At 33.3% G+C, this 15,046-nt stretch overlaps 3 protein-coding genes across 7 annotated transcripts; all 3 read left to right on the top strand.

Annotated features, from left to right (window-relative positions):
* The first annotated feature begins 2,916 nt into the window (after positions 1-2,916).
* LOC123201406 (soluble inorganic pyrophosphatase 4-like) lies at positions 2,917-8,430 on the top strand. Of its 3 annotated transcripts, none has more exons than XM_044616898.1 (9): positions 2,917-3,049; positions 4,301-4,451; positions 4,542-4,570; positions 5,184-5,249; positions 5,329-5,436; positions 5,787-5,852; positions 5,932-6,052; positions 6,200-6,281; positions 7,987-8,430. In XM_044616898.1, exons 2-9 carry the CDS (start codon positions 4,307-4,309, stop codon positions 8,027-8,029), a joined length of 660 nt encoding a protein of 219 aa, XP_044472833.1. In that variant the 5' UTR covers positions 2,917-3,049; positions 4,301-4,306; the 3' UTR covers positions 8,030-8,430. The 3 variants fall into 3 exon arrangements, with proteins under 3 accessions (XP_044472833.1, XP_044472834.1, XP_044472832.1); XM_044616899.1 differs by lacking the exon at positions 2,917-3,049 and adding an exon at positions 3,173-3,360 and having other exon boundaries at positions 4,314-4,451; XM_044616897.1 differs by lacking the exon at positions 2,917-3,049 and adding an exon at positions 3,174-3,360.
* A 1,238-nt stretch (positions 8,431-9,668) lies between these two features.
* On the top strand, positions 9,669-12,564 carry LOC123202421. 3 transcript variants are annotated; one of them, XM_044618358.1, is made up of 2 exons: positions 9,669-10,490; positions 10,922-11,181. In XM_044618358.1, the coding sequence occupies exons 1-2, from the start codon at positions 9,886-9,888 to the stop codon at positions 10,926-10,928; spliced, it is 612 nt and encodes a 203-aa protein (XP_044474293.1). In that variant the 5' UTR covers positions 9,669-9,885; the 3' UTR covers positions 10,929-11,181. The 3 variants fall into 3 exon arrangements, with proteins under 3 accessions (XP_044474293.1, XP_044474294.1, XP_044474292.1); XM_044618359.1 differs by lacking the exon at positions 10,922-11,181 and adding an exon at positions 12,358-12,564 and having other exon boundaries at positions 9,673-10,490; XM_044618357.1 differs by lacking the exon at positions 10,922-11,181 and adding an exon at positions 12,084-12,564 and having other exon boundaries at positions 9,693-10,490.
* A 1,040-nt stretch (positions 12,565-13,604) lies between these two features.
* Positions 13,605-14,238, top strand: LOC123201512 (histone H2B). Its single transcript, XM_044617047.1, has one exon. It carries the CDS (start codon positions 13,703-13,705, stop codon positions 14,120-14,122), a length of 420 nt encoding a protein of 139 aa, XP_044472982.1. The 5' UTR covers positions 13,605-13,702; the 3' UTR covers positions 14,123-14,238.
* The last annotated feature ends 808 nt before the right edge of the window (positions 14,239-15,046 follow it).

Here is a 15,046-nt window from a genome sequence, read left to right on the forward strand (position 1 = left end):
ACAAATGAAAAAAGTCAAAGCACCTCTTGAAAAAGGCTAAAGGACTATTTCTCATCAACGGTCGAGTGGAATGACAAATTCTCATATATTAATTTTTAAAAAGTTAAATATTTATTTATCTATTAAAATTTATTATTATAATTAAGAATAAAATTGTTATTTAGTTAAAAATATTTAAAAAATTAAAAAATTATCATATTTTGTTTTTTTAATTTAAAAAATGACAATTTTCCCTCCTAAGATTTTCTTCCCTTCTTCGGCTACCTCCATTCTGATCGACGATTAGCCCTTCCCATCTATCTCTCTTTTCCGATCATCTCTTCTTAAGTTGACCCAAGATTCGCCAAAAGATAAACAAATCATTTGTTACATAAACAAGTGCAAAAAGTCAAAAGAGCTCTTCAAAAAATGTTGAAAATATATAATTTTATTATATTTGTAAGGTATGGTACATAGTCATTTGGCAGGTAAGATACAATTAGAATCATATTTCCATTGAAACGTTGGTCAAATAGAAATTTAAAAAACACGTGTTCAATAAATATTTTGATAGATTTAAATAAATAACCCACATGGTTCAAATATAAATATGATAAAAATCAACATATATATATATATATATATATTGAAGGAGCAATACTTTAGCTTTATACAAATTATATTGATATATTATTCAAGCATGTCAGCCCAAAACCCAATTGGGCCTAAATGATACAAATGGAGTTTCATTATTTACCATTGCATAATAAAAGGATGGAAAATGTGAAAAAATCCAAGCCTGAAGGACTTATTCCCACCCAAGTTCATTGTATTCTTAAATTAGTATCCGTTAGCTATTAAAAACTTAAATACCCATTTATAGATAATTAAAATTAATAAAACCAATTAATGGTATTTGTTTCTCTCTAAGGTTTCTTTATTTTCTCCCTCTATTTTCTAAAACTATCACCAACTAGCTTCTCTCTCTCTTCCCTTTTTCAGGTTGTCTCCTAACAAAGAATGTTTTCATCCAAAGATGAAAATGAATCTAATAAAGATATCATCTTTAACTTATTTCTCATTTAGATCAGATTTTTGGTGGTTTCTAAATCAGAAAACTTCCGAAGAGAGAGAGAAGGTGTTGTTTGTGTAGTTAACTATGTCTTGGGTTGAATTATCAAGAAGAACGGTCGTTAGAAAGAGATAATGAATTTTTGGAGTCATAAATGTAATGTTTTGAACTTAAAGGAAGATGGATGTTAATTTTATGGTATGATATGATACGACATTACTAAAAAATTATACATATTTTTAAATATATTGAATTAGTAAGATATTATAAATAATAAAACTATACATATATATTTTTTATATATAATTTGAGTATATAAGTAATATATCATTATATAATTGAATGATTTTAAATTAAAAATAAAATAATATTCAATCATATGATAACACATCATATATGTATCTAAATTATGTACCAATAATGTTTACACATAATATTGCTCAATTTTTATATACAATACATGATTCAATTACTTTGAACATCTATTACGTTGGTTTGTATTAAATATGATCAATGTAATATAATATAATATTTTTTTATCGGCTAATTGGGGAATTTTATTTCAAATAAATTAAAATTTTATAAATATGATGAATGTTTAAATTTAAATATATATTTTTAAAAGTCCTAATCATTCATCAATTTGGCTTAATATAATATAATCTTTTTAGTTGGCGGACTATAGGCACTACATCTCCACAATAATTTTTTTTTTTTTTTTTTTGGGGATGGACTCACAAATAAGCTTTACAAAATTATTTTTTATTATATTATTTTAAGTTAATAGTTGCTGTCGACTTTAATAAAATACGAAATGTTTGGCTTTATTTGTTCATGATATTTTTATATCAATTTATTGAAACTACATATGTTATATCATATTATAATTTTTTTTAACACAAATCTTAGGGATATTTTGTTTGGGTCTTCTTTGTCAAATATATATATTATTCCAACTTTAAATTTGATTTCCTCCTCTCACCGTCAAGCATATTAAACAACGAAAAGAAGAAAGCAAAAAGCGAAAAGCGAAAAGCAAAAAGAAAATTCGCAATGCCGTCAATCCTTTCTTTCCGTGAAATTTGCAATTTTCTTGGATATTGTTGCCGTAATCTTCTGCTGTTGTCGGGGTACAATAGTCAATATATAATTTGATTATTTTAAAGAAAAGCCTTTTATGGATTATATATTGAATAATATTATCATCATAATTTTTATAATGCTGATTGGGCAAAAGAGAAATAAATAAGAATGATACAAGACTGGTAGGTTAATATGAGTCAACGGAAGATGGTTGAGTAATGGATAGGCATTCCTGCGATGCTCTTACGCAGCTATCGGGAGAAAGATAAAGAAAATTTTGCTCGTTGAAAATTCAGAATGCTTCACCGCCACCTCTTCGCTTTCACCGCTGGAGTCTGGACACCACACGCTCTCTAATCATGGTCAACAGAACTTAGTTGATTGCCACCGCATATACACCATCATATGACCATCATGCAGTCACATTAATGTAACCTGTTTTTTGATAACCCAACAAACTAGAGAAAGATGGAGATATCTTGTTTATTAATAATTTTGTGCTTTAATTAGAATGATAGCAAAAGATGAAGACGAAATGGCCATTTGAAACCTCTGATAGTTGTTTTCATTTCGCATTAAGATGAAATAGTCCGTCAGCCTTTTAATAATTCTTATGCTCCGTCCTTATCAGAAAATCTCCTTCCTATCAAGAGCAGACCAAGAATCCGGTTGGGCGGCGGATTGCCAACTACAATTCACAGATATAGAGTTTTAGCATATGACATGGTAAATAAATGTGCTCCCGCAGCCACACTATCATTTCTAATTCTCCACTACACTTTAAAGTTTAAAGACTTGTTAAGAAACTGCACGACCGTTAGCAACTCCGATTGACAGCTGTACCCAAGACACATTCGTTTCGCACACTGCGCGGGGTTCCATTTCTAGACGCTTTCTTTTCCACAGTAAGGAAATGTAAGAAATTTCTTTCATTGCATTGTTTTATTTTTTTAATCTGATTAATTATTATTATTATTATTATTACTATTTTCTGGTTGCCTTTAAAAGGCATAGAAAACAGAGCGGGAACCACTACCAGTGCTTTGCTTTCCTCTACTTAAGCGCCACTTAAGCGCCCTATTGGAGACTTTATCTTCGCCATTACTGTTTTTGTCTCTTATTTCCTCTCTCCCTTTCTTATCCCCGTCTCTTCTTCAGATCTGTGCTTTCCTTTGCTTTCTTGAAGCCCCTTGTTCGTTTAGAATTCAAAACTTCAGTTGCGAAAGGTATCATACAAATTCATGTTGTTACTTCTGGTCATTGATCGTCACTTTCTATGTTTTGTTTCTGTTTCTGTATCTGATTATGCTCTTCACGTTGAATACACGCGTTATGTTTACACTTACTGTATGCTTAACGCAAGCTGACACGATTTTTTTTTGTTATAAAAGTTCGTGCTCAAAGATGTGCTTGAACATTATTATTTCGATTTATTGGAATTTTTGTTCGATTTTTCATTGTCACCGTAGTTTTTCGTTCAAAAAGAGAAAATCAAATCTGTCTATTTTTTATATATATATTGCATTTTTGCATTTAGCGCGGGTTAAGAGTTGCTCGATCTGAGTCTTTCTTTCTAGATTTATGGTTTTTCATACGTGTGTACATTTTTTCACGGGATAACATTCTGTAACCGAAAGAATTTGGTTATAAATCAATCAATACGTTTCAACATTTCTCCGAACTTTGTTGACCTCGACGTCTAAGATGAGTCATTAGCTTTTGAGCAGGAATATAGTAAGAATTTTAGCCAAACGAGCCCAGAAAAACATATGATACAACTCAGAATCCTTTTTTTTTTTTTAAATGAATTTTAGGGAACAGAGTTTTGAAACGTTAACAATTTCGTAATTTCATTTTTCGTCGCTTCTCCTTGGTATAGAGTTGACTAAATGCACTTCTACAACATTAGATATTGTGAAATTTGATACGAGTTTGCTCTTGCATCCTCGAATATCTTTTATTGACGATTCTTACTTATGGTAGTTAAATACATGTTATAGACGTGTATTTTAGAACTTATTATAAATATCTTAAGTAGTCATGGTGCCGTGGTTGCTATAAATATTTAGGATTATATGGGATTAAGACGATGTAAAATAGATATGCTGATAGGCTTATTCCCTGTTTTCACTAGACATAATTGTGTACTAATTTGTGTCATCTTAGTTTGACATGGCAGATATGGGCCCTCCAATTGAAACTCCAACCAAGACTCCAATCTCTCAACCTTTACCACATCCTCCTCTGAATGAAAGGATTCTCTCTTCAATGACTAGAAGGTCTGTGGCTGCACACCCTTGGCATGATCTTGAGATAGGTATGTGATATTTTTTTTAAGTATTTTTATTTTATATTATTGAGTAAACATGATACCTTATTTTATTATTCTTTTGTCATTTAAACTCAGGTCCTGGAGCTCCAAAAATTTTCAACTGTGTAAGGATACTGAACTTCAGTTATCATTTGGCTTGTAGTCCATGGAATGGCATGTGTGTTCATTTATATAAATTTCTGCATGCAAACTTTTTACTGCTAGTAGTCATAATCCTAGAGGAAGCCCACTGAACCCCAGTACTTAACGGAGGCACTTCAGCACTGCCAACCTAACATTCTTTAATATTATAACTACTACTATTATTATTACATTGTAATGCTAGAAGGGCTTATGTTGCTATGAAGGACCTCTTTGTATATTTTTTTAATGCCTTTTTTTATAAGGAGGTATAGGACTTGCATTCATTACTGAAATATGAAGACTTCTTTGTTCTTCACGTATGAGTGATATAACATGATGTGCTTTCTAACATAGCTGGTTGTCAGCTATGCAAATTTTCTCTCCCTCTATATTTTTATTCTTCTCGTGCTATTTGATTTTTCTCATGAATATCATGATTAATCATTATTATTGTCCATGTAAGAGAACAGAACAAAGCTGGTGTTTGTTTAATTTAATAAATATAGGAAATGTTACTAAATCTTCTTTTTGATGCTTGGACATTTGGCATTCTCACTTGTACTGTTGCAATGAAAACTTGACTGATGTATGCAGGTGATTGAAATAAGCAAAGGGAGCAAGGTGAAATACGAACTTGACAAGAAAACTGGCCTGATCAAGGTATCATTTGTGCTGTGCCAATTTTTATTTATGCTTTTTGTATATCTGGATAGGTTACTAATCAGTAGCAATTGTTCAGGTTGATCGTGTGCTTTACTCCTCAGTTGTTTATCCCCACAACTATGGTTTTATTCCTCGTACCCTTTGTGAAGACAATGATCCCTTGGATGTGCTGATCATTATGCAGGTAAGCCACATGATCATTATTGTTTCATATATGCTCATGAATCAGTAATGTAGGCTTAGAAGAACTCTTTTTCAAAGGCCCAAATCTCTAAAAAAATAGTTGAATTTCTAGTGCAAACTGAAATTTTAAAAGAGTTATTCCCATGAATTCCAGTGGGTAATTTAGATGTCCCTCGGCTCTCAATTACCCTTCAGTTTGAATGCTTCTGAGGGCTAGGGGAACATGGGTTAACAGCCTGGATGGTAGAATAGTGTGATGACCTGACAATTAACTACATTGTTAGTGTATCCTGACATGGATGTCCTAAGGGCTTTTGAGACAATGTATTCAGCATTTGAAAATTTTTACAGGAACCAGTTCTTCCAGGATGCTTTCTTCGTGCTAAAGCCATTGGTGTGATGCCTATGATTGACCAGGTATATATTCGATGCATTCAAAAGTGATTCTTCCCTTTTGTATACATGTTATGAAGAAACATTGTTTTGATGAATGCAGGGTGAGAAAGATGACAAGATAATTGCTGTGTGTGCCGATGATCCAGAGTACAGGCATTACAATGATATCAAGGATCTTCCACCTCATCGATTGGCTGAGATCCGCTGCTTCTTTGAAGATTGTATCCTTCCCTTGATACCTTTATATCTTAGCAAGAACTTATTTCACATATTATACAAGCATAAATTTTGAGTATGATATTCTATTTGTTTCTACGATAATATTGAAGTGAGATTCATTCTCTTATTTCCCTTAATAAACTATTCAGACAAGAAAAATGAGAATAAGGAAGTTGCAGTTGATGAATTTCTTCCAGCAACTACTGCTTTTGACGTAATTCAGCATTCCATGTAAGTAATAATTCTTTGAGCCTGAGCCGTAGACTTCGCATACCATCTCAATAAATGCTTTTTTCATGGATTACTTAAGTTTTATAATTTATGTTTGACAAAGGTTTCTTCATATACATAATACTATCCTCGAAAGAGGTTTTATATGCACACATCGAACAATTGTAAAATTATAATCTATTTTGTTGGGCTTTCGCAAAGTATTATTAGTTTTTTCTCACCCTATAAGCTAGCTCAAAGAGTGAAGTTTTCTCACCGAACTTAATGTCCAACTAGTGTAGGATTCTTAACAATTCTCCTCTAATCACACAATAAATCACCATTCATAACAAACTTAACAATCTCCCTTCAACAAAGCCAATTGGAGAGTAAATTTGTCAAACCTCTCCTCAATTTGAGTTCATGTCTTGCGGGGACTATGGCATTCAAAGCCTCCCCTTAAGTAGGCCTTCAAGGATGAGATTTTTACGTAAGTTGGAGATGGAATCACATGGATTGATACCTTGCTTGAGATGAAATTATTCTTAACCTAGGAATCTAATACTACTTGTTGGGCCTTCACAAAATACTATTGAGTCTCTCTATTCCAAAAGCTAGTACAAAGTGTGAAGCTTCTCTTCTTACATATATACCCGCAACAGATATCTAAAAATTCACTTCACCTGCAATCCAATGTTCCTTTTTTGGATTTAAGAGAAATCGATTCACCACTCCAAATGCATAAAAATTCACTTCACCTGCAATCCAATGTTCCTTTTTTGGATTTAAGAGAAATCGATTCACCACTCCAAATGCATAAAAATTCACTTCACCTGCAATCCAATGTTCCTTTTTTGGATTTAAGAGAAATCGATTCACCACTCCAAATGCATGTGCAATCCTTGGTTCTGTACACACCATGTCATACGTTAACCTGTCAATTGCATAGGCATAATGTATTTTCCAATTTTTTATTCTGTCATTTTCACGTGGACATTGCTTGGAACTCAAGTTGAAATGGCCTGCTAGTCGAGAATACACTGGTTGACTTACCATTGTTGAATTTGTCAAACACTTTTTCAGTGTATCGTTCTTGGGATAGCCACAACTTTCTATTTTTCCAATCACAAGAATTTATTTTGTTGGTCCCAAGTCCTTCACAACATAGGATTTACCCAGTTTAACTTTTAGAGACATTTAATCTTCTCTACATCACGATCAACAATCAATATATCATCTACATAAAATAGAAGTATAACAAAATAATATTTGAAAATTTTTAGCAAGTGGAGAATACACTGCTTGTGGGGGCAGTAACCAAGAAAAAATATTTAGAAAGAGAATTGGCGAGAGACAAAGCAAGGAGAGAAAATAAAAAGAAACCATTAAAGGTGCGTGTTCTTCGAAGTTAGAGAGAAGTCTTTGGTTATATACTTTGATTGATATAGTAAAAACTTGTTCTCGCATGGCTTTTTTATATCCGGCCATTAAAGAGAATTTCCATGTAAATTTGATTTGTACGTTTTGTTGCGATTTAATTTTCATTGTTTTGTGGTTGTTTGATTACTCCGAGAAATCTTTCCAAAAGATTCACAAGGGTGGTGGTTCTCTACTACAATTTTCTAGGCCCCTCTCATCTTTGTGGTTGCAGTTATGACTTCATGTAGCTTTTTGACGAGGCAATTATGATTGTGATTAAAAGTTTATAAATGCTTCCATTTTGTAGGAATCTTTACGCAGACTACATTGTGGAGAGCTTGAGGCGGTAAACGTCCATCTGCTGAAGCCATAGGCGTTTGTCAGTCTTCATACAGATATGGTGGTGTTATATACAGGTCTTTTCATAGTAACAAGAAATTAATTCTCCCTCCATAAGCATACTTTCTTCTGCAAATGTGGTCTGGTTCTGGTAGTACGTTGTCTTGGTGAGCTGGCTATTAGCTCATGATACCGAACAATGATATGATGGCGATAATTTTGAACTGCTCTTCGCTGTAATAATAATAGTGTTTCATCTATAGTTTGTTAAATAGATTTATGCTTGTTTCGTCTGTTAAGCAGAATATAAAAGATCGAAAGCACGATGCAATGCTTGGGTGAGATATGTGGAACTGAGCGGTTTCCATAAAAAGCCCCAGTTGGTATGAATATAAAGTCTATCTTTGATTTATTTGTATTATTAATCCCTTTATATAAATATATATATATATATATATATATATATATATATATATTTATATATTTATATCAAAGAAAACTAGAAACTTTTACTGGATGATCACTGATTCTACTAAGCAGCTATTCTAGTTGAGACTGTTGGAATTTGAATAGACTGTTGGAATTTGAATCCGACTTTTCATGGAAGTATACTAGCATTATATTGAGGTAAGTTTAGTTTTCACATTACCTTATATCAAAACCTTTTCAAACGGCAAAGGAATTATCCTTGTAATTCCAACCACAACAATTCATCTGTTTAAACCAATCCTAAGGCAGGGAAAATAAGATAATACCTATAAATATATGGAAGGAAACTCAAGGAGGTTTTCCCAAAATTCACCATATCCTTGAGTAAGGATATAAGAATGAAATCTCATCACGTATTAAACTGTAGCTCTTCAACAAAAGCAGAAATAAAGGCATAAAACTTATATAAGTTTGACTGCAGAAGTTCAACCATCAATGTTTTACCGTCCAATTGGATTTGGTATCGAGATGCATCTAGGGTTGATATTTTTCATCTTGGAGTAGCAAAGTGGATAATTAAAACAATTGCCCAATTATATGTACATCTATTTTATAATTTATTTATGTGTTAATAATATTGATGTGTTTGATAGCTTTACATATCGATCAACTTCAACTTCAAAGAATGAACACTAGATATGCATTGAAGTTAATCTATGATTGATTCGACAACTCTTATAAGACGAGATGATATTATATAATAGGTCTAAGGATCAAGCTATTGTGACATGTTTATGTTGGAAAATCATGAAGCATCTCTCATGTGATCATTTACTACATGTTTATATGTAATCGAAATTATATTAAATATTTTTTAGAACCGTTTCAAATCTGTCTATTTGGGCTTTAGATTTTTTTCTTTATACATGGTTCATTAAAAAACTTTCAAATTTCAGGCCTCTTTTGGACTTATTTAGGACTCGTCTTATAATTTTAAAATTCTGTATAAACTTTTTTATAATCGTTTATAAATTTAAAAATTTAATAAATACATCTTCATTCACAATAAATTTTCAAATCCTGTTGGGCCTTGATAACTTAATCGATAATTTTGTTTATCCAAACCCAGTCAAGTTCTAAATTTTACTCGGTCTAAAACAAAATTTTCGTAGGAAACAATTAGGTCTGGAGTTTGCTTCCCCAATTGATAGGCCCAGGCAGGGAGGATAATGTTGCTAATTTTTCTTTGTCATCGGAATTATCTTGGAGAAGAAAAGAAAAGAAAAGCATCTATTTATTGTCTACGTGGCTCCTCTAAAATATCCCATTCAATTCTAAATATCCCTAAACCCTAAACCCTTTTTTCCTCCTCCCTCGATTCAATCTCCAACTCACAAAAACCCTAATCCAAATATACTCCCAACTTTTGGAAAAAAAAATGAGCTCCTTCACTAACAACACCAGCAACTTTGATAATCTCCTGCTTCAGACCTTGATGGGTCGCCGTCAAATCAGGCCACCAAACGGCAACTTTTCCAGTCCTTTCCTCTCTCAACAGTCCCTCGAGGACCTCCTATTTGACGCGGCGAATCTCCCAGATTCGACATCCGATGATGACTCAGACAAAACCCAACTCTCCAAAGAAGAATCCAAGCTCGAAAAAGAGATAATCAAGATCATCCTATCCGGAAAGATTGATTCTCTTAGGCCAAACTCGGGCCAAGCTGTTACGATTGGGGAACACCACATCTGTGTCGGATTTCACGAGGAAATAGGCTCGGATTATCGGGTATGGGAGTGGCACGGGCATATCATGCTTTTCGACGATGAGAATGGGTACTCACCTGAGTATATTTATGGGAATTATTTTGAGAGGTTGCAGGGGAAAGTGACTCGTGACACTGACATTGTTGAAAAGGAGAAAGAAGAAGAAGAAGAAGAGGAAGAAGAAGTAAGGAATTTGGGATTGAGAGAACTGATTGATAATACCGATACTAAAGCAGGTCGGATCCTTCATCGAAACTTGAATAGGAGTTCTTCAAGGTTTGTGTGAAAAGCCTTTTTTTATAATTTAAAATTTTTTTCCATTCTAATTATGATGCATATAATTTGATATATTTTTTTAAGGTAGATATGATTTTATAATTAGATTTAGTTATGGGTTGAAAACGTTGCAGCAGATAATACTTTTTCATCATTGATGAGATGAATTGTTTAGCCTTATAGTCTGAAAGAATAATAACGTGATAGATGAAAGAGAGAATTAGATGTTGTTAGGATGGCTATCATATATCTCTATAATTGAAACTAATGTAAGTGGAGAATCTAGTTCAACAAGGCAATGGAGTTTGCAAAGTGTGAAATTCTTTGTGGTTTTGTGCTTGTTGCTGCTAATAGCAGAGTTTATGTGTTATATGTGGACTTTGGTTTTGGAATTGTCTGACTTGATGATTATGTTTTATGATTGTCTGTAGGGTTTAACAAGGCAAGTCTGGTTGTAATTGTAGTTGAGTGGGGGTATTTGCAGTTATGACTTGTTGAAGCATTAGAGTCTTGGTATGGGTGACGGTATTATGTATTTTGAGTTCATTTCTTGTTGTAGATGTGTGTGAAATGTTCAACATACAAGGAGGAATATCCATTTTCTTTTGTAACTTGAAAAAAAATAATCCCCCTTTTCTGAGAACAAATGTCTTATATTTAATGTATCTCTCTTTGTCACTTAGTTTTCAAACTTTGTGTTAGCCATAATCCTTGTCAACTCTGTACTTTTCCACTTAAAAACTACATTTTCATGCACTCTTTAAGGACAACAAATTAGCAAACATGTATTATATGATTTCAGAGCTACCAGTTTTAGTTTATTCTGGTTTAGCAAAATTTATATAAATTTAAGTTCTTGCAGTATTCTCTAGTGTGAGACATCCAGCGATGGTTAAATAGGGACACAGTAAAAAGATGTAGCATTTCTTAGCGCCAATATAAGCTCAATAGTTTTTTTTTAATTTTTCTTTGTTTAAATATATGCAGATAATTCAGGCATTTTGTAACACTTGTAATGTGATACATGGGTTAATTAGGTGATATTCAAACATATCTGCATTAGTTGGACTTGCTCGTTTTCACATCACATGTGGGTGCTCAACCTTGAGCTGATGTGAAACAATGTTTGCATGATGTAAAATTTGCACTTCATGTATGCGCTGTTGTTTTCCAGATTTAATCAATTTCCTTCCCAACTTTGTACTTTAAGAACCACGCATATGCTGTTGATCATCTTTGTTAGAGTTCTTCATCTTTAAAGAGATATTGCACAATTATTTAGATGACTTTATAAGTTATTTATTGAACATCTTTTTCAATGAAACAGATGAATACATTGTAGGATACATTTTAAAAATGTAATCGCCTTGTAATATCTACATCCTAAAGACTTTTCTGCATATTATGTGGTTCAATTCCTGAAATTAACATGAATGCATTGTGCATTGGTGGGAGGTTCTTGAGTTCTACTTTAATTTTTCAGATGCTGGTTAAAATGTTTTGTATATCACGTTTTCTGTCACTATGCATTGACAATCAGTTGCTGTTCTGAAAGAGTATCTGGTTTTCCTTTATCTACTCTTGAATTTTCAGGTCTTAGTTAAGAGTTCTGTTTTTTGGTCTGCGCTAGAGCTTTTGAGTGTTAAACTGGATGGCTGCACTTGGTATCTTCATTGAAATGCTTTCTATAGATTGGGGTAGAGGTCATGATTTCCCTGCCATTGCTGGAGAAGTTTCAGGGTTTATCTGGTGCCTTCTATAGTTCTTGTATTTGAATTTCAGATGTTGGTTTTGTATGATGAAACTTGTCACCTGATTTAATAGCTGAATAAATATGTGCATCAACACCTTTATTTACTTTGTGCAGATGAACACAGTTTCACTTTCCCCCTGACATACTTATAGAAGAAAATTCAAAGAAAAGAAGAAAATGGGGTGATGAATTTTAATTATTATAAGTGGTTTTGTTTCTAGTAGAATTTAAGTTCATGTATCTCTTACCCATCAAATTGGATGATGAATTTTTAGCATTAGACTAATTAACAAATTTATAGTTTTATTTTGATTGTTGGCATATTTTGTGTGTTCAATGTGTTCACGTTCCGGTGTTTCCCCACAGTTGGATGTTTCGATCTGGTTTGATTCAGTTTTTGTTAGTTAAAAAAGAAATAGAGATTATTGATGGGAGGGAGAGGGAGAGGGAAAGTGAGAGGGAGGTTTAAGGGAAACGAAGATGATTGATGGTAGAAAAGGCCAAGCACTGCGGCAAGCATGCTTCCTCCAAGATCTACAAAGCATTTTTGTAATTTATTTGTTCTTCCAATAGTTTATTTCTTAGATGTCTATATTTATTGTTCATCAACCAATATAAACATCTAGTAAAATGAAAATTAGGGAACTAAAATAAAGCATATCTCCTATTGCAATAGCTATAAAGTTTTTGAAAAACAAAATTGCAGTGTTTTTAAGATCGGATTGCTGATCGAATTAGATATTTTACTAATTCGTGGTTCAATCATTTCATCTTATGTATTTTTTTAATAGTATTAAATATTTTTTATATTTTTTAAGTATTAAATATATGAAATATATAAAATATAATTACAAATATATTAGTTAAATAATCGACACTTAATTATATAGATAAAGAAAAACATCAATTTTAAATTATTGGTTTTAAATAGTTTTTTGGGTTTAATAGACTTATTTAGTTTGATTAAATTTTAAATAAATAGATAATTATATATGGAACGGATCAAATTATAGACTAATTTATAAGTCAATTGGTTCGATTTGGTCTTGGGAACACCGCAAAATCAACATATCTCTATAGGCAGAGGAAAATTTATGCTTGGTTTGAGCGAATTGTCTATTTTATCCTACTGTTTTTAGGTCTAAATTGGGTGGGAAGTATGTCTCACTCCTTGAAATATAATTTAATAAAATTACCAAACAAGCCCGACTAAATTCCAAAAAATAAAATCTCAACCGTCCATAGTTCCCTCCTTTATCCTACACAATATCCAATGACAGTTTTGGTTCCGCGTCAGCGATCTGCGTGAAACTGTGATAGCCAATGAAAAGCAACCTCACCTCTCTATATAATGTCTCCTTCAACAACGTCCTTTCCTCATCAAACTCCTTAATTCATTCTCAACGATCTCGTTCAAAGCCTCTCTCCAGATCTTCTTCCATCCCCGATTATCTTAGCAATGGCGCCGAAGGCCGAGAAGAAACCCGCCGAGAAAAAGCCCGTCGCCGAGAAGGCCCCAGCCGCCGCCGAAAAGAGGCCGAAAGCCGAGAAGAAAATCGCCAAAGAGAGTGGCGATAAAAAGAAGAAGAGGACCAAGAAGAGCACCGAGACCTACAAGATCTACATTTTCAAGGTGCTCAAACAGGTTCATCCTGATATCGGAATCTCAAGCAAGGCCATGGGTATTATGAACAGTTTTATCAACGATATATTCGAGAAATTGGCGCAAGAAGCGTCTCGTCTCGCGAGATACAACAAGAAACCCACCATTACATCTCGGGAGATCCAGACGGCCGTGAGATTGGTCTTGCCTGGTGAGCTGGCCAAGCACGCCGTCTCAGAGGGCACCAAGGCCGTGACGAAGTTTACAAGTTCTTAATCTTGTTTAGTTCGATGGGTGTTTCATTTTCTTAGATCAGATCTTGTTTTGGCCATTGATGCAAACTTTTAATGCTTTTTAATGCACAGATTAATGAAAATTTCGATTTCCCCAAATATGTTTGGAGATTGTGAATCATGCTGATCCTTTTTTTTATGATTTCCACAAAATAAACATTGAATTGTTAACAATTACAGGTCCCAATGCAGAAGACACCTAAAAACCCGAAAAAAAAAGGTGGAAGAAACACCAAGCACAGGCAAGAAGAAATCTTTCTAAATTTCTCAGAGAGCATAATCATTAGATCAGAGATTATCCCAATTAAGTTGTAGTAAAATTGTGAATGAGAAACTGTGTCTAGGAAAATTTTGATATGGTATGTCAATTTGTATAAGTAAAATTATGGCAACTAAGAAGGAAATCACAAGAGCACCATGGAAAACAAAAAATGCTAAGAAGGAAAATTAACTGAGCTGAAGACGAAAGGAATTTTTCATTGTCAGCAAGTTAATAGTTCCAATCTTCGGTGGGGAGATGATGAAGCTATTCCATCAATAAAGAACAAGAGATCAAGGGGGACAATGTACATCCTCCCACCTCAAATTTTCATGTACATTCTGCCAATGCTTGTTGGGAAACCACTTCACCCGAAAGCTCAAATTTTCGTGTACATGCAATTTAGATATGTTTGTGTTTTGTTACGGAGATTGGCCACCCACTGGGTTCTCTGGACTCTGACGTCTATATTACTAGCCTTCCTCAATTGGTTTAGATTGTGAAACATAAACCTGCGTTTAGTTTGCAAGTACATTCAACTATTAGTGTTGTGATTTTGGGTTGAGACCGTGTCATTCCGCAGAGTAATCCATGGCTTTGAATTTAGTTTACGGGAAATTGATTCGGAAGCCTGGTTGAAGAAGGATT

This window comes from Mangifera indica, chromosome 18, assembly GCF_011075055.1.
Source record: "Mangifera indica cultivar Alphonso chromosome 18, CATAS_Mindica_2.1, whole genome shotgun sequence".
In the NCBI taxonomy this organism is placed as follows: domain Eukaryota; kingdom Viridiplantae; phylum Streptophyta; class Magnoliopsida; order Sapindales; family Anacardiaceae; genus Mangifera; species Mangifera indica.

Coding starts and splice junctions, on each gene's coding strand:
- LOC123201406 (XM_044616898.1), top strand. CDS start 4,307: ATGGCAGATATGGGCCCTCCAATTGAAACTCCAACCAAGACTCCAATC. Junction 4,452..4,541: donor TTGGCATGATCTTGAGATAG/GTATGTGATATT, acceptor ATTTAAACTCAG/GTCCTGGAGCTCCAAAAATT. Junction 5,437..5,786: donor ATGTGCTGATCATTATGCAG/GTAAGCCACATG, acceptor AAATTTTTACAG/GAACCAGTTCTTCCAGGATG.
- LOC123202421 (XM_044618358.1), top strand. CDS start 9,886: ATGAGCTCCTTCACTAACAACACCAGCAACTTTGATAATCTCCTGCTT.
- LOC123201512 (XM_044617047.1), top strand. CDS start 13,703: ATGGCGCCGAAGGCCGAGAAGAAACCCGCCGAGAAAAAGCCCGTCGCC.